This window comes from Equus asinus, chromosome 8 (assembly GCF_041296235.1).
Source record: "Equus asinus isolate D_3611 breed Donkey chromosome 8, EquAss-T2T_v2, whole genome shotgun sequence".
Taxonomy (NCBI): domain Eukaryota; kingdom Metazoa; phylum Chordata; class Mammalia; order Perissodactyla; family Equidae; genus Equus; species Equus asinus.
Window position 1 is genome coordinate 27,632,827 of NC_091797.1, and position 19,672 is coordinate 27,652,498.

General features: G+C 41.6%; 1 protein-coding gene across 4 annotated transcripts in view; it reads right to left on the reverse strand.

Moving 5' to 3' along the window:
* The window catches only part of C8H6orf89 (chromosome 8 C6orf89 homolog), a 35,760-nt gene extending 21,386 nt beyond the window's left edge, over positions 1 to 14,374 (reverse strand). Inside the window, exons 1-4 of one of the 4 annotated variants that reach the window (XM_014830912.3) lie at positions 14,221 to 14,340; positions 7,929 to 8,038; positions 4,512 to 4,719; positions 3,856 to 4,069 (exon numbers count right to left, since the gene is read on the reverse strand). In XM_014830912.3, coding sequence (XP_014686398.1) covers positions 3,856 to 4,069; positions 4,512 to 4,700 — 403 coding nt within the window. In that variant the 5' untranslated portion in view covers positions 4,701 to 4,719; positions 7,929 to 8,038; positions 14,221 to 14,340. Of the gene's footprint in view, positions 1 to 3,855; positions 4,070 to 4,511; positions 4,720 to 7,928; positions 8,039 to 14,220 lie in introns of all 4 variants that reach the window. The other 3 variants (XM_070514997.1, XM_014830911.3, XM_014830913.3) reach the window with 3 other exon arrangements.
* Between the last annotated feature and the right edge of the window lie 5,298 nt (positions 14,375 to 19,672).

Consider the following 19,672-nt stretch of genomic DNA (forward strand, 5'->3'; position numbering starts at 1 on the left):
GGTGAAGTCTTGATGGTGAAGGCGCCCTTGGCCAGGTCCCTCGCAGGGGTGGCAGCATGCCCAGAGCCATTTTCATACTCCACAGGGAGGGAAGGAACCCAAGAAATTATTTCACCAATAGCCTGGTCTTTAGTAAGCAACGCATTCGAACCATTCTAAACCACAGAGTCCAGCTATTTTTGAGTTCTCCTTGTATAAAAATTTGTCTCTAAGTGTGAGACCTTAGGTAAGTTAGTCAATCCCCTTGCACATCGGTTTCCTCATCTTTCAAATGGAGATAAAAACAGTAACGACCTTATGTGATTGCCGTGAAGGCTGAGAAAACACATGGCACAGTGGCTGGTATACAGTAAGTGCTTGAGAGAGCTACCATTATCACCTTTTATTTGCAAATAAAAGAGTAAGGCATTCCCTGAGATCTGAGCCTTTCATCATTGGGCACTGGCACAGACTCTAGGTTTGACTAGGTCCTCAGTTCTAAGTCAAGGAACCATCTGCTGTTCCCAAACTCCTTGATGTTGCTAGATCCACTTCAACCTTCCCTTGACAGTTGATGGGCACAAGAAGTCGCAGCTATGCAGTACAGATACAGAGATGCACCTTCTCACAGTCTGTGAGAACTACCCAGGCCTCCTCAGTGTAAATGGGCGTGATAATTAAAAATTATAAATGCCCAAAGCAAACAAAGTAATTGAGCCTAACATGTTGGAACCTGGCTTGGCTGAGGGCAGAGACAGCAGGCAGTGAGTGTGGCGTGATGGAAAGAATACAGACTAGAGTTAAGAAACCAAGGTTCAAGTGCAAGTTTCCCACTTCTAGCTGGGTAAGCAAATTACTTCACCTCTTCTGACCTCAATTTCCTCTTTCTAAAACGGGGGTATGTACTAGATCAACTCTAAAGTTCCCTTTTAGCTCTAAGACTCAATGATTCCGTGGAAGGATGAAAGCCAAGAGGGTGATTGGCAGGGTCAAAGTGAATATAAAGATACCAGGCAGGGGCAGGGGGAAGAACTAAGAATGTGAATGTGAAGGGAAAACTGTGGTTTAATAAGAGAAAAGATTAAGTCAAACAATAGGTCAAACATTATCTATAAGGGTGCAGAGTGGGAGGATGAGCTGGGCTGAATGCCTAGGAAAAGACTAGTTCAGGAAAATTCTAAAGGACCAATAGCTTGGAGGGCCGTTATCTTTGGATGTGCAGTACCAGGGGAAAGAACCTTGTTTCCCTAAGGTCTAGGGAGCTGAGAGAGAAAGCACCTGGTGACCTGAGAGAGAGAATGGAGAACTCCAAAATCAAACTTAGAGCTGGCCTCTTCAGGTATACTGCATGCCTACAAACTATTCACAGCAGAGGTGAAGAGCTCAGACTCTGAAGATGGGCTGCCTGGGGTCAGATCATGGCTCCGTGACTGACTAGCCATGTGACCTTGGGCAAATGACCTAATCTCACTGTACCTCAGTGTCTTCATCTGTAAAATAGGCATAAGACCAGAACCTACCTCATAGGGATATTGTAAAGATTAAATGAACCAATATATGGAAAGCCCTTTGAACAGGGCCTGGCATCTGCTAAGTTTTATCTTCTTTTTCTCTTCTGTTGCAGAGTGGGATGTTTACATGACTCACTACAGAGTCACTTCATTCTCCTCATCAATAGGATTTAGGGGCCGGATTTCCTACCCAAGGCTGAAACCTGGAAAAAGAACCCCACTTCTGTTGCCTTCTGTTCCCCGGGTGGAGTCAAGAGGAAAAACTACCAGTGGTCAGGAGGAAACTTACCAGCAAGGGCGATGGTGCCTCTGGTGCATCACCACTGCTCCTGTTCCCTCCATCACTCCCAAGGCACCACCACAAGGAGTGTCAGAGGAGCCCAGGGAACGTTAGACAGGCCAGCCCTTAAGGAAACAATAGGTTCCAGGGCTTTCCTTTCAGGAGCTGAATGTGCCACACCACTCTCCCTCTACATTTACTTTAAAGGTATTGCTAAGTAACCCTAACTGAAAGGCAGTTATTTTTGGTACCACGACATTAGGAATGATAACGTATTTTTTTTTTTTTTACTTTTCTGGGCCTCTTGCAAGCCCAGCAGTTCCTACTTCTTGTACCTATTCCCCCCAATATGTTTCTATTTACCCCCCATATCATTATGCATTCTCAAATTTCCTTCCAAATGCTATGCAAAACATTGTTACTTTTACATTTACAGTTTCCCAGCATTATCACACGTAGGAAAATATAGTGCATCCATATCCACTTTTATAAGTTAGAGCAGCACTTTAATAGAATAAACAACATTAAAAAGTTAAAACCACACCCTTCTAATGCTCTCTCTTTACAACTGAGCTCCAAGGACTCATTTTATTTCCACCTGCAAGGCAAAATATTCACTTGGAGTGGACCAAACAGCCTGGCTTGTTGACAAGATGCTAACATTTCTTTAATTTTTAAACTCTGATTTAGAGAATGAGCAATCATTGTCCATTGACTATCATTTCTTAACTCAATAGTTTATGGAGATTTACTTTATAGGATGGGGAGAAACAAAGTAACTGCCATCAACCTGGTCCTAAAAACTGTTGACTTCATCTCATGTGCCAAAGAGCAGAAGATGCCGTTAGGGAGGCAGTGAGGGGAGGACCGGAAAGGAGACCAATGCATCTGAGGAAGCAGCACTGGCTGGCCTGACTGACACTTTCCCCCACATGCTCTGGACCTTCCTGATAGGAGCTGTAAACCATTTTTTTGAGCTTTGCTGATGACAATTCAAAAACAACCTTCCCAATGAATACAAGGAAGTTATATGTGGAACTAAAAACTCCAAATGTATGAACTAATTTTAAAAAAAACTCACAAAGCTAAGTTTTTGTTTTACAATGTTCCCTTCCTTTGATTTTGATATAATTTTGGAAACCTTTCCATGATTTCCTCAAGTGTACAAAAATAGTTTTCAAAGGAGACCCAATCCAAGTGGTGATTTTTATAAGTGATTAGGTCTTGACTTAAAGAATGACATTGTGATTATAAAGCTTAGCTTCAACAAGTAAATTTTTTCTGAAAACAACACTGAAGAGAAAACAAACTTCCTAGACAATTATGCTGGATCCTAATGGTTTCAGAACACGGTTATACAAAACGTTCTACAATCCATTTGTGACATTAATTTACATATTTCTTCATAAAAAAGTAAATTTCAAGTCTTATGACATGTTACACTATTCTCAAAAGGAAACTTCTCAAATGGTCTGTCAGACTAGGAATTCCTAAACTGCCACTGATGCACTGTTACCAAATTTAAATGTTTCTTAAATTTAACTTACTGGCAAAATTATACACTTAGGAGCACTAAATAAACGCACTGTGAGACAGAGAGAAAAGACTAAATAGAAGGGTGGGATAAACCCAGACAAAAACCTAGCCCAATAGGCTAAGGACTACTAGAGGATCTGGTTAAAAGTAAGCGAGACTCAGATGCTTTTAATAAATCAACAGCTACTTATCAAAATATCTTTTACGGATAGGGATCACAGGAGAGAAGAGGGCAGAACAGGATACATTCCAATCCTTCCTGTAAACAAAAACACTCACTCCTACCATTTGTGCTTTGGAATCGGGGGTTTGAATTTGGCTCCACTACATGTTTCTCTGGCATGTTTCTTAATCTCTCTGAGTCTCAGTTTCTCAATCTGCAAAATGGGGATAATAAAACCCATCCCATAAGAGTTTTAGTGGGGACTGAATTAAATGAGAAAGTATAGGGAAAGAGTCTCTCATCAGATGTCAATAAACGTTATTGCCTTTCCCATTATACATTGTTGAGAAAGCTGTATCTCATAAGGAGTAAAGGCAGCATTCTACCTGGAAAGGATCTGTCTTCATCAGCCCCATGCAGAGGAACTCCCTTATTTTCTGGCATGTACTTCTTGGTAATGGGCAAGGACATCAGCCGGATGTGATGGATGAGTGAGCGCCAGGTGTGAGCTCCAGAAAGTACCGGTTCAGGTGGTAATGGGCTGAAAGGTTGAATCACAAAGTAGGCAGTGAGCAAGATTAATCCCAGGGTTACGAGGACCTACAAGGAAAGACAGGAAAAGAATTAATAATTTTCCCATCAAACAAGATACTTTAATGCCAAGAAAAAAACAGGCCTCTTCTACTATGTCCAATGTACCTTGAGAACTAATCCATTTTCATAAACAAGCCACTTACAATCACTTTTGAAAGCATTTACACTTTAAAAACTATGAGGGTTACAAGGCTCACCAAGCTTCTGTCATGTGACCAGGGGTTATGTCCACCATTAAAAATTACAAATATAGTTTAATTATAAATACACATTTTCATCTAGAACATTTAACAAAACAGACAAATTTCCTGGTAACAAGAGCAAAGGCCAATTTATTCATAGAAAAACCAAGGTTCAATGGTAGACTTGGTCAACAGCAGTACTTGGGGAGAAAACTGAAGAATCTGTGCTCCATCTAAGCTATTTCCAAGTCAGAACACATTTTTACCTTATACGCAGCTATGAGGAGAGGATACTGGGGTGGCCCCCGCTGAGGTTCACTCTTTTCCAGCAGCTGTCTGATAAATTTTTCAATTGCCTTCTCTGACATGCCACATTGATGGCCTGTCTGTCTCACCAAATCCACAGTCTCTGAAAGTTTGTCATAAATGCTGAGCTCATTGGCAGCAAGATCCATGTCTTCCAACACAAAATCCCTGAGAGAGAGAAAATACACGTAAAAAGAATGATGGTTTCTTTAAAGCACCTCCTCCTCAAAGCTACTTCCTTTAGAACAGCGCTTCTTGACCATCTGTGGGGAAGTACCAGTTTTGTGTTTTTCCCAGTCCACTGCAAGCCGATACTTTTGTAAAACACAATGAATACGGCTAGACAAGGTCAAGTTGCTACACAAATTTTTTAAACGTTACTTAATTGTGGGCTAGTAACAGTTTACAGACCAGGACTGGTTCCCAAACACTTTAAGAAGCACTGGTCTAGAATATAATAAATCCTTAATGGGACTCTGAAACACTAGTGGCCAGCCAAAATGACGTGTGAAACCAACCACCGGAGATCTGCTTACTGGTAATTTACTAAAATAAAAAGAAAGGAAACACAGAGAGTGTTGTCGATCAAGTCTTTCTTTCCATTTACATTAGACCTTTTAGCAACACAAGAGGAGGAACTGATCACTGAAGGCAAGATTTGCTGTGAGGAACGTGCTGACACACTTTGCTCCTGGCAGAGCACGGATTTCAGGCAACACAAAAACCACGACATGGGAGCTCTTCAGACCTTGCGGGTCGCAGTCCTTATGCTTTTTCACAAATTCAATTATAGGCAATAAAGGGCATTTTATTTGTATTTTATATACTTAAAAGACCTAAAATCTATAACTAATTTCAAAATTCAATTTTTTCTCATAGTTATTTTAAAGCCAAATTGTTTCACAGTGGCCACAGAATAAAAGGTAAAAACTAAAGTGGCAAAGTAGAATTCTCTCTGTATTATTTGTAAAATGAAATTCTATCATTTTTTAAAAAGTGCTTGTGTTACGGAACAATAATATTTTTCTTCCTTTACAGGAGGAACAACAGTGCTTGGGATTTATGTTTTCCTCTTATATTGGGTTTTTAAGGCAGAAGGTCCTTTTATTTCACATAGTTCATCTCCACAGGCTTCTAACCTCAAAAAGCACTGACACGGCACAGCTCTATTTCAGTAGGGAGATGCTGCCACCTGTAGAGCAGAGGACAACAGTCATGGAGCTCCCACAGAGAAAAGGGAGGCCTGAGATGCCACACGCCAGCACATACCACAGCATATCTCCTTTTCCAGCAGCGCCTCCAAATGACTCCTTCTGTTTGGTCCTCTTTAGGACTGTTAACCTTTTACTTCACTAGTTGTTAAGTGTGCCGACACATGAGAGTCACCTAGAGAGCTTTTAAAGAATACTCATACTAGGGCTCCAACACAGACCCATTAAACCAGAATCAGACTTCTAATGGTGGATTACCAGAAAGGGAATCCAGACTTTGAGGAATTGGGCAAGGGAGGGAGGAATCTCACATGCTAAAGGGGATACATTCTTTCCTCAAACTCTGGTCTTCCTCAAAGGTTTTTTTTTTAAAGGCCATACAGGCCTTCATTTTAAGGTTCAGATGCAAGAAGGGTGTAAACTCTTTAAAAATGTGTATTTTCAACAAATGGTGCTGGTACAACTGGATATCCACATGCAAAAGAATGAAGTTGGACCCTTTCTTCGATCATTTACAAAAATCAACTAAAAATGGATCAAAGACCTAAACTTAAGAGCTGAAACTATAAAATCACTTCTTTTCTTACAAAAATACAAAGGGAAAAATCTCCATGACACTGGATTAGGCAATGGTTTCTTAGATATGGCACCAAAAGCATGAGTAGCTAAATAAAAAATAAATTGGACATTAAAAATTAGCTATTTTTGTGCTGCAAATGATCCCATCAAGAAAGTGAAATGACAACCCACAGAATGGGGGAAAATATTTGTAAATCATATATCTGATAAGGGACTGGTTTCAGAGTGCATAAGGGATTCTTACAACTCAATAATAAAAAGACAACCCAATTAGAAAATGGGCAAAGGATTTCAATTGACATTTCTCCAAAGAAGATATACCAATGGCCAATAAACTCATGAAAAGATGTTCAATATTGTTAGCCATTAGGGAAATACAAATCATGAGATACCACTTCATACCCACTGGGATGGCTATAATCAAAAAGGCAGATAATAACAAGTATCAGCAAAGATGTTGAGCAATGGGAACCCTCGTACACTGCCAATGGGAATGTGAAATGGTGTAGCTGCTTTGGAAAACAGTTTGGCAGTTCCTCAAAAATTTAAACATAGAGTTACCATGTGACACAGCAATTTCACTTGTAAGTATGAAGCGAAGAGAATTTAAAACACATATCCATACAAAAACTTATACACGAATGTTCACGCAGCATTATTTATAACAGCTCAAAAAATAGAAGCAATCCAACTGAGCAGGAACTGCTAAATAGATGGATGAAATGTGATATATCCACAAAATGGACTATTACTGGACAATAAACAGGAATGAAGTACTGATGCATGCTACAATGCAGGTGAACCTTGAAAACACTACGCTAAGTGAAAAAAGTCACAAAAGACCACATACTATATGACTCTATTTATATGAAAAGTCAAGAATAGGCAAATCTGTAGAGACAGAAAGTAGATTAATCAGTGGTTATCTAAGGGAGAGGGCGGGGGGGGAAGAGAAGTGACTGTTAATAGATACGGGGTTTCTTTCTGGAGTGACAAGAATGTTCTAAACTTAAATTGTGGTGATCGTTGCACAACTTTGTGAATATACAGAAAACCGTTGAACTGTACATTTTAAATGGGTGAATTTCATGGTATATAAACTACATCTCAGTAAAGATGTTTTTAAAATGTATTTTACAAAATTTGAACTTACCCCTATTATGGCATTTATTACACTACACTGTTATGATTTTGGTTAAGTCACTTGGTCTATTTCTTCATCCAAAAGTAAGAGGATTGAACCAGAAGGTCTTTAAAGCCCCCTCTAGCTCTAAAATTTTAAGAGAATGAACACTTCAAGAAGTATAAAAAATTCAATTCATTTGAAACTAAAGACTTCCGTCCAACTGCATTCCTATATTATCATTTCCTGCTATGCCTTCCTACAGGCCAGGCACTGTGCTAAGCACTCTGGAAACATTATCTCAGTGCATCATCACAGCGATCCCATAAGACAGGTAATTAATCTCCTTTCACAGATGGTGAAACGGGTGCTCAGAAAGGTTTCATAACCTGCCAGGATGTGAACCCAAGTGTGCCTGACTTTAGGGCTGGTGCTTTCAACTTTAAGCATGCTGCCTCCCTTACCAAGTATTTTTCTATTCTGAGCTGGCAGTTTTCCGAAACCACAACACCGTGTCCCTCGAGTATCACAACTGAGAGGCTGAGAACTGGAAAGTGATCGACTACAATGATTCCTGGAAAAAGAATAAAGTGATAACTTATTACAATATTTTTTACATCTTGGTTTTTGTGACTAGTGATTCCGCAGACAGCATTTTCCTATTTAAATTAACAAAGATATTCTAAGCAAGCAAGCAAGCAGAGATGTTCCTTTAAGCAAACTGCAACAAATTATCCAACAATACCCAGTTGAAATCCATTAAAACTCAGCAGAGGACCAGAAAGGAGAGCAGTGGGAATTCTAGAAAAAAATCCCAGTAAAAACTTTTAAAGTGCTGGGAGGTGGGGCACATGTAGGTATCCCTCAGGCAGAAGAGAAGGTCCCATTAGTGTGCCCTTAGGAGAACCATGAACAGGACAGAAGTGCAGGCGAAGACAAAAGGAGGACCACCTATCATCATCTTTGATGACTGTTTCACAGTCTTTGTAACCTTTGTAATTTCTGCCCACTTTTGATACATATAAAAATGTCATTAGGCTCAGGATGGCCTGGTGGCACAGTAGTTGAGTTTGCATGCTCCGCTTCAGTGGCCCAGGCTTTCACAGTTTTGGATCCTGAGGATGGACCTAGTACTGCCTGTGAAGCCATGCTGTGGCAGCATCCCACATGAAATAGAGGAAGACTGGTAAGGTGTTAGCTCAGGGACAATCTTCCTCAAGCAAAAAGAGGAAGGTTGGCAACAGACGTTAGCTCAGGGCCAATCTTCATCACCAAAAAAAACCAAAAACCAAAAACAACTCATTAGGGGCTGGCCCGGTGGCCTAGTGGTTAAGTTTGGTGCATTCCTCTTTGGTGGTCCAGGTTCAATTCCCGGGAGTGGACTTACACCACTTTTGGCAGCCACGCTGTGGCGGCAACCCACATACAAAACAGAGGAAGACTGGCACAGATATTAGCTCAGGGTGAATCTTTCTTAGGAAAAAAGAAAAAAAAACTCAAACTCCCAGTTTGTATTGCAAAACATTTTTTTGTAATTCAAGTATACAATGATCTTACAATATTGAATATATTTTTACAAGCTGTATCTGCTTTTTCCCTGAAATTCTGACATATTTCTCAAGTTATCAGGAGAGTAGTTACTAATAATTCAGTGAAGTTTCTAAGAGTACATGGGAATCTTGATAATAAGTCTTCCTTTTGCTTTTGGTTAGATCAGTGGCTCTCAACTGGGGGCAATTCTGCCCCCCATGAACATTCGGAAAGTCTGGAGACATTTCTGATTGTCACACTTGAGGGGTACTACTGGTATCTAGTGGATATGACGTTAATTAAACAATAACAAAAAAATTTTGTCCCCTTAGGTCGAGGTTTCAAACTAGCAAAGCAGCTCCCTCGCTGTGATCTAATGAAAGTCAGCCCTCAACACAAGGGTTTGTATTAAAAAAAAAAATCTTGTCCCTTAAAAAAGAAATCAAACACAAGTCATGGCTAAGCGCTAAGTATGAGGGGACTGAGTGAAATCAGCTGTGGCTTGACAACAACCCCTTTACCTCCAGAAAGAAGGTACAACTCCTGCAGTAAGGAGCTTTGCCACAGAAGAAAGTTTCAAAGAGTGAGCTTGACTCTTAACAGTGGCTTTTACCTGCAAGAGCACAGGCAGGATCACTAACAGAGTTACAAAAATCAAAGTATCATGCACCACCCTGGACATATTGAATTGCCAGAACCTCTGGGAGTGAGCCCCAGGTGCAGAAGTTTTCAAACCTCTTCCCTACTGAGTAGGGGCACACCCCCAATTAGGAGACAATGCTTTAGAAAAGGAGTTCTCAACTAGGGGTGACTCTGCTCCCCAGGGGACATTTCATGATGTCTGGAGACATTTTTTCTTTTTTTAAGATTTTTTTTTGTTTTTCCTTCTTCTTCCCAAAGCCCCCCAGTACATAGTTGTATATTTTAGTTGTGAGTCCTTCTAGTTGTGGCATGCGGGACACCACCTCAGCATGGCTTGATGAGCGGTGCCATGTTGGTGCCCAGGATCTGAAACGGTAAAACCCTGGGCCACTGAAGCAGAGTGCACAAACTTAACCACTCGGCCACAGGGCTGGCCCCTGGAGACATTTCTGATTGTCAAAAGTGGAGAGATACTACTGGCATCTAGTGGGTAAAGACTAAAGGTTCTACAATGCACAGGACAGCCCCGCACAACAAAGAACCATCTCACTCAAAATGTTAAGAGTGCAGAGATTAAGAACTCCTGCTTTCAAGAGAGGCCTGGGGGAGGTAAGCCAGTGGCTGTTCACTCCTGAAGGAGCACTTCAAGAATAGGAGGAAGCAACAGGCAGCTCTGAGGAGGTGTCCTCCACAGTTCCTTCTGTCTCGGCCTAGAAAAAAACAGGACAGCAGCATAGCTGATAGAAGGACTCTGACAGAATTTAATAAAAGTGTTTATATAAAGCAGAAAACAGGTTAAAAGGTCAGACTAAATGTAAACCTCTCCTTTGCCCTGTTTAATATAGAATTGATTCCTCTATTGATATAAATATGTCCTAAACACCGATGTGACATCACCCTGGAGGTTCTCAGTTTTCCAAACTAAATAGCTATGTCCGCTTGGCAACTCTCAGCTGTAATACTGATCCATCTAGTTAAAACACAAAACGAGGAACACTACAGTTGAGAAAGAAAGCTGTTAAAGTCCATCTAAACACGTTCCAATCTTCAATAGCGGGAGCAATGTCCAGAGTAATACTGAATTTTCTTATTCCCCTACTATGTTTTTAGTATTACACTAGCTATGCAGTATCATAATCCATTCTTTAGTGTTATGAATATATTCATTCTATTTTATCCAATGATTTCCATTAACTGAAGATAAGTTCAAGTAAATGGAAAAAAATATGGTTTGGGGATTGTAATAAAAATCACTACAAAAAACAAATCATATTTAAAGGAAAAAATTGATAAAACATTAAAACACTATGATTTAAAAGAGCAGTTTAAAACTATAAGGGCTTAAAATTTACAATTGAGAGAATGCTACTTTTTTGCACTTTTATCATCACTTGAATCTAATAGTCCTCTTTCTGGACATCTCTACCCAGTGAGACATGAGTCTGGTAGTTTCTTTGCTCTCTGAAAATATGCCTCTTCCATTTTTTTCCCAACTTTCTATTTTGAAAAATTTCAGAAAAACTGAAATGAATGCTTTCTGTCTGTTTTTACCAGAACCATTTGAAAGTTAGTCGCTACACATCACGAAATCACTTCGAAATGTTTCAGCATCTATCTCCTAAGAATAAGGACATTATTCTATATAACCACAAGCATCATTATCATACCTACTAAAGTTAATAATTCTTTAACAGTACCTAATATCCAGTCCCTGTCAAATCTCTCTAACTGTCCAAAAAAAGGCCATATAGGTTTTTAGAAATCCAAGATCCAACCAATGATCAAACAGCGCAGTTAGCTGTCACGTCTCTCTGGTCTACTTAAATCTAGAACAGATCTTAGCTTTTTTTTTTTTCTTTTGTCTTTTATGACACTGACATATTTGAAGCAGGAGCCCCCAAATTTTTAAACTTATCTCTACCTGCTCCTATCCTCACCTTTTCCAGGTTCTACTATTAAAAAAAGAATTCTTCCTCTAGATTTCCAGGGTTTGTGCTCTTCCTCCCTTCAGACACAAGCTCTTTAGAAGAAAAAAAAAAACGGATGGGCCAGCACTTCACCTTCTTGTTTCTCAGGTGTCCATTCATTTATTAACCTGTTGAAATCATATTTCTGTCCCCCTTACTCACTGATACTGCTGTCACTAAGGTCGCCAATGGCTTTCTACATGCCAGGTCCAAAGGATGTTTTCTCAGTTATCTATCACCTTATCCAACCTCTCGGCAGCAGCTGCCATTGCTACCCATTACCTCCCTCAAGTGCTCTCAAACCTTGGCATAATTCTCTTGTTCTCTTCTCAGAGTCTATGTCCCTGCGTGTTGGTATGCATCACAGTGGTCCTTGACTTTCTTATTCCCTTCACAGCTTTAACCACCAGCTATTAGTGATTCCCAAATCTCCTCTCCAGAACTCAAGACCCATCTGTCCAATTACCAACCAGATGCCGTGGCTCAAATTTTCCTCTAGTCCCCTATATGTAATGTCCCTGACATTATTTCCCCCTACAACCCATTTTTCCTACTACATTCCCTTTCTTAATTAATGGACTCTCCAAATGTAAAACCTCTCTTCCTCCTTCCTCCTGTAAAGTTCTCACAGTCATCACTTCCTCTTTAGCTCCACATTAATGGCAGTCAAGGCTGTCCACATTTCTCATGGACCATCATAAAGATATATTTAATCTCTATACTTTCAGTCTTCCTTCTCCTCTCTGATCCATCCTCTACCCTCTTCACAAGTTATTTCTCTGAAACACATATTGGCTCAAATTACTCATCTATTTAAAGCGCCTTCCTTGACTCCCATGCCCTTCTGGGGAACAATTCAGCATGGTGGTTAAGAACACAGGCACTAGAGCTGGAAAAAGCTGGACGCAAATACTAGATTCTCCATCTCCTGTGTGCCCATGAGACACTACTTAACCTCTCTAAGCCTCAGTTTTCATTTATAAAATGGGGATAATTGTGTCTTTCCAACACTGTTATTAAGGGATTATAAGATGAGTATGTAAAACATTTGTCTCAATACCCAAATACTCAATAACTGTTAGAAGACCAAGTCCAAATTACTTAGCATGGCCCTTTATGATCTGGTCATTGCCCTCCTGTTCAGTCTCATTTCTTCCTTCCTTACATTCTTCACTGCCAAACCGTTTCATACCTTTTTGCTTTTGTACACATAATTTCCTCTCCCTACAAAGCCCAGCCCCCAGTGCTTTCTCCAGTGAGTGACCTTTATTCCAACCTTGATTTTTGTCCTCTAAACCTTAAACACAACTCTTTATCACTTAGTATTACATTTCCTTCTCTCCCTCTCACACTAAATTGTTTCTCGAAAGCAGAGAAAAGTGCAGAAAATAACACAAGAAACTAACAACAGACATGGAAATTCACCTCAGAGACATGGAACCTGATCAGCGTCTGTTGAACAAATTTATAGAAAGGACCTAAAGTGATCATTCTGTTCCCAAACTAATCTAATGTAATTAATGGTCCATTCATTTTACTTTTTATTCTGTTTTTTTTTTTTGTTTTAAATACATCAGCCTAATGAGTATTTAGATGAGCAGCTTAGGAACCTCACTCATGGACATTTTCTGTGGTATTGTAGGGTAGCTGTGGAGGAACAGGGATTCAAACCCGGTCTTGAAAATTGTTTTGGTCCAAGGCAGGGCCTACAGGGCCTCCTCCTAGGATGCAAATTGGGCGATGTAAACTTCAGCCAAAACTTCAATGTAACTAAGTTGAATTTAGGTTAAGGCAGGTTGTTCCTCACAAGAAAACAGAACTCAAACAAACTTATTAAGGGAGAGATGCCCAGAGAAGATTGCACCATGGGAACAACCAAGTAAGCAACCACAAAAACTCAAAATAATAAGTATCTGGGAATAGTTTCTATTATAAGGTTATGCTAAGTGCTTTAAAAGAAATATATTGCAAATATCAAGGCTATGTGCCCTGTGAGAGGAGAAAAAGTGTAGCCAGAAGGGTTAATGGTCTCAAAATAGCATAAAACACAAGGCAGGCGAATTTCCCTGTACTAAAAGGCGATTACAAACAACTCATTTACTCAGGTCAATAAACCAAGTCATATTCCTTTCCGAAATCCGAGATGCCATGTTTACCACATATCAAATACACACTTAGAAAAAAAAATATTTCCCTCTTTAACAATTATTAGAAAAAGATGTTTCGGAGCGGGGAGGGAAATCTACTCTCAATATACAAAAAAAATTTCTAATCTGTCAAGAGGGCAGTGAATCTGGACTTGGCTAGCATCGCTCCTGTTTCGGACACTGCTGTGACGCCTGCAAAACAACTCCAAGCAGGGTCGGCCTCGCTTTGCTCTCCCAGGCAGAGCCGAGGAAAGAAATGGAGGTGTCTCAAGGAGTCGACCCCGGGGGAGTTGCCAGAGGATGCTGTCAGTCTGCAAAACGCCAGAGGCTCAGAAAAGCGGTCAGCGCAGGGGCAAGAGATGGCAGCAGTGGCGAGGGAGGGGCTGCACGAGGATGTCATAGACGGGCGCGGCGGCGAGGCTGTCACAGACCGGCCTCCCCCCTCCCGGCCTCGGGCCCCAATCACTCACATGCGGGGCCCGCGCCCCCTCGGGCTCCTCCCGCCTCGGGGACAGCAGCCGCCGAGTGAGGAGGATGAGCCGACAACTTCCTGCTTCCGGGGGTGTAACCCGGAAGCAACTCCCGCCCCCAGGCGACGCAGCGCGCCGTAGGGCAGCTCCTTCTTGCCGGCCCCGCACTTCCGCCAAAAACAGACCGCGCAGCGACGCGGCGCGTGGGGGACGTCTCGCGCGATATGGAGCGCGCGGCTTTTCGTTCCCCCGGCGTCGGGTTCTTAGTCCTCAGTCCTTTTCAGTGATGGTCAGGGGCTGTCCGGTTTTTGCGCAAACAGACTGCGTAGCTGAGCTGATTCATTCAACAAGCACTTACTGAGCCCCCTACCACGAGCCAGGCAGCGTGTTAGGCATTGAGGGGTGGGTGTGAGAGGGATACGTATGTGGAGGGCAGGCCCTTACCTTTGGGAGTTCCTAGTCTGAAAGAGAAAGACAAACAAGTCGCTCCAATTTATACACGGCCCATTCTTTAATATTTATGGAGAGCTTACTCTATGCCAGACATTACTAAGCACTTTGTATTCGTGAAACACTTCAACAACCCTATGATACAAACAGTCCCACAACATTTATCCTCATACTGACCAAGCTGAGGTTTGTGGAAAGGTGAACTTGCTCGAGATTACATGGATAGAGTGATAGAGTCACGATTTTGAACCCAGGCTCCTTATCTTTCCTTGTCTTTAGTGCCAAAGATCGTAACTGCCTTCTACAAGCGATCTACAAACAAAATGCCACGGGGTTCAGACTTTTATTACAGCCACAAAGGTGGTGTGATATTGATGCAGAGATAGGCAAACCGATAAAACAGAATAGAGACCAAAGATAGAACCACAGTGTATAAACACTTGCTTTATGACAAAGGGGTACAACAGAAGAGCGAGCAAAGGATGATGCTTTCAATAAATGGTGCTGGGTCGGTTGTATATCCATATAGAAAAAAATGAAACGACTCCTACCTCACACCCACCGTACACTAAAATTCTATGTACACTGCAGATCTATATGAGAAAAACAAAACAGTAAAACTTTAGAGCTGGGCCAGCCCTGACGGCCTAGGGGTTTAACATTCTGTGTGCTCTTCTTCTGCAGCTCAGTTTGCTTCTGGGCGGGGGAACCACACTGTTCCTCTGTCAGTAGCCATGCTGCGGTGAGGGCTCATAGAATAATTAGAAGGTCTTACAACTAGAATATACACTGGAATATACAACTATGTACTGGGGCTTTGGGGAGGGAAAAGAAAAAGAGAGAGAGGAAGATTGGCAACAGATGTTAGCTCAGGGTGAATCTTTCCCAGTAAAACAAAACAAAACAAAACTTTAGAGCCACTCCGTCCAATGCTGTCGCCATGCAAGTGACTGTTGAGTACTGGACATGTGGCTGGTCAGAAAGGAGATGTTCTGTAAGAATCAAATTGATACATTGGACTACATTAAAATTAAACTCTGATCATCAAAAGACACGGTTAAGAGACCAAAAAGACAAGCTGTAGAGTGAGAGAAACTGACAAAGAGCTTGTGTCCAGCATATATAAAGAACTCCACAAATAAGGAAAAGACAGGCCGGCCCCGTGGTCGAGTGGTTAAATTCGTGCACTCTGCTGCGGTGGCCCAGGGTTTGCCAGTTCAGATCCTGGGCGCGGACATGGCTCTGCTAATCAGGCCATGCTGAGGCAGCGTCCCATGTAGTAGAGCCAGAAGGACCTACGACTAAAATATACAACTGTGTACTGGGAGGCTTTGGGGAGAAGAAGAAGAAGAAAAAGAAAAGATTGGCGACAGATGTTAGCTCAGGTGCCAATCTTACAAAAAAAGAGACAAACGGCCAAGTAGAGAAATGGGCAGAAGATTTGAACACAAAAAGATGTTATCACATAAGAGGATATCTAAATGGCAAATACACATATAAAAAAGCATTTGGTAGGAATGTAAATTCCTAAAGCCACTTTGGAAAACAGCCTGGTATTAACTATTATAATTTACACATAACCTATGACCCAGCAATTCTACTTCTATGTACATCCCCCCAAAAATTCATGCACAAGTGCACCAAGATACATACAAGAATATTCCTAGCATCATTATTTGTAAGAGCTCTAATCTGGAAACATCCCAAATGCCCATTAACAATAGAAAACATATAAATACTTCATAGTATAGTCATGTAACAGAATACTATACAGCACTGAGAAATAAAATAATTGCCACTACTTACAGCAACATGGTATATCTCACAAACATAATGTTAAGCAAAAGAAGCCAGACACAAAGAAATACTTTATGACCGCATTTATATAAATTTCAAAAACAGAGAAAAGCCAATCTGTGAATTTAGAAGTGAGAAAGTGGTTAGCTTTGGGGAGGGGGAAGGGGTAATGATTGGTAGTGGGTGCGTCTGTGGGGTTGGAAACATATTTTTTCTTGATTTGATGGTGGTTACACAGATGGAGTTCTGGGTTATAACTAATTTAATTATTGCACTGAGGATCTGTCCACTTTTCTGGATGTATATTATACTTCAATTTAAACTTATACTTTAAAAAAAAAAAGTGCTCTGGGGGGTCCAGAGGTCCTAGACAGTCCATGTCTTCCTGCCCTCCCGCCAGTCTCCATACCACAGCCTGAGAGACACTTCCAGTGTACAAAATCTGACTCTGCCACTTCATAGGTCCCTTTTGCCCTCACAATCACATCCCAAGATCCTTCACAATCCCCTTACACTCAGCTCCAGGACAGCCCAAGAAACACTCTGACTGCCAAGCTCTTCACACTGCTGCAGATCTGCAAAGAGAAGACACCTTTCCTGGCTTCTGGCTAACTCCCACATTTTCCAGATCTCAGCTCAGGTTATCACTTCCCTGGAAACCTCTGACTACCCAAGGCCAGCTCTGGAACAACAGCGCTCAGGAAGCGTGGCGTGCTTCCTGATTACAGCCTTCATCCCACTCTCCTCTAGCTGTGTGTTTAATTCTCTCTCTCCCCTAGAATGGGAGGTCCTTTGGGGCTGAGCACAGTGTATGTAACCCATCTCTGTCTTCCTCAGTGCCTAGTGGTTCGTAGGTGCTCCAGGTAAAGATTTAGGGAGGAAGTGACTTTGGAGGTGGCCTGTAAGGATTCAGACATTGGAGCCTGAGAATAGACATTTCAAGCACAGGGCATAGGAGTGAGAAGATTCAGAGGGAGGGAAGATATGAGTACATTCTGGGAGCCTGAAATGTTGATCTGGCTGAGGCCAAGGCTACTTACAGAAGGAAAAACAATCTTTAAAGATCAGTTTGGCATAGCCAGGAAGGTCTTCAATGCTAGGAATTTAATCTGTGGGCAGTGGGGAGCCACTGAAAGTTTTTGAGCAGGGGTGTGACATGATCAGAGCTCTGCTATGGGCATATACATTCAGTGGGAGGATGAAGGTTAGAGTGGAAGAGGAAAAATTAACTTTGGAAAGTTCAAAGGAAAAGCAACTTTGAAGGTCTAGGTAAAAGGAATGGAAGAACGAGAATCCACTCAAGAAACATTTCCCAGTTATAACAGATCAGAAAGCCTGCCAGGTAGTAGAAAGGCGCAGGGGAAAGGCTTGAGTTCCAGCCCACATTAAATCCTTGTAGGCCTTGGAGCCAGTTGCTTCCTCCTGTCAGTCACTCAGAGCCCTTCATTCTAAAATCTGGCCAATGGTAGACTGAGAAAAAATCATGAGTGTGGAAGTTCATGGTAACCTGTAATGTGTGTGGGGATGTAGCTAAGGAAGTGTGAGAAGTCAAAATTATGTCTGGTGACTAGGGAGATAGTGATTCGGGGCACAGGAGGAGCAATTGGTTTGGGGGAGAGGATACAGCGGGAAATGATGGGTAAATCTACTCATTTCTTTACTGTTGGCTTCTCTCTGTTGAGATTTAGAAAAACCCTTGACAAGGTTCCCAGGTAATAGCACCCTGTGTAACAGAATTGCTGGTTTGTGGGTTGGTGTGTTAGCTCTGCTCAGTCATTGGAGGCCCCCTCTGTTCAGCTTCTGGTCTGGAACAGGCCTTATGTGAATGTTGAACCAAACTGAGCCAGGACGTGATCCCTAACATGGGCTCTTAACAATCTACTTGGAGAGGAGAGAATCTAACACAAGCAGTTAGACAACAATAGAAGGCGGCACAGAATTAAAGACCAAGCAGAGGGAAGGGGAGAGAGTCTACTGTAGACAGGAAGAGTAGAGAGGTCTTCTGAAGGAGCTGGGACAAAGGCTTGGGTGAGGTCTGGGAAGCGTTGGAAGGGAAGAGGACAGCCTGGGCAAAGGCCTGAGAGTGGGAATGTTGGTGGCACATTTAAGGTGTGGATAAAATATAGGAAATCAAGCTGGAAAAATCAGTCAGGAGCCAATGGAGAAGGGCCTTCAAGCCCACCCAAGTGGTTCAGGACTTTAATAGGCAAAGGGAATCATTTAACACATGTGGGCAAAGAAGAAACATACTACAAGAAATTTTGGGAAGAAAGCTTTGGTTGCTGTGTATGTGTAGGATGTATTGGTGGAGGAAAGCCAGAAGGCAGGGAACCCAGCTAGGGGGCTTCTGAAATGATCCTGGTGTCAAGGGTCTGTAACAGCAGTGGCAATGGGAAAGAAGGGATACAATTTGAGGATCTTTGGAAAAAGAATTGACAGATCTTGATGATGTATCTCTTACAGGGAGCAGAGAGAAAGAGGATGATCTTCAGGTTTCCAGCCTAAAAGAAGATGTTTCAGTAAAAGTTCATAATTTTGTTTTTAATAAAGGACATTTATTCGGAAGACACATGCTTAGATATAGAATAAATAACAAGTTGCTCTAATTTAATGTGAACTATCAGTTATAACTCAGAAAAGGAATCCATGTCTCTTTGTCAACTCCTTCCTCAAGTCACTAACACCTAATGTTCTCTTGGGGACAAAAAGGCCAAGAAATACTGAGCCTCTTGAGGAAGGATTTTGGAATGGGACAGCAAGACACTCTCTTATTCTTGTGTAAAACCCCAAGGCATTCTCACCGTGCCCTAAGCCTACCAAGATATATATAGTAAGGAACTTACTTATATATGTAAGGTCCAGAGAAAGTCAATTCAAATAGTAACAGACAAAATGGACCGATGATGAAAACGTTTCCATTCTGCTTAAGGTTCACAAAGAGGGCATGAACACGAGACTGCAGAAGGTATAAAATTAATTATACCTTACATTACCACAGCACTCATCGTTTTCTGTCCATTATTCATTCAATGAAACCTGAGCACCCTATGCTCAGTACTCTGAGAGGAGGGCATAGAGATGAAGGAGGCCCAGTTCCTCAAGGAGCTCACTGCTGGTTTGATCTTTACAGCCTTGGATACCTTTATTCCCACCTGACAATTAAGGAAAGTAGGATTGAACTGTGGTTAACAGCACAGGCTCACAG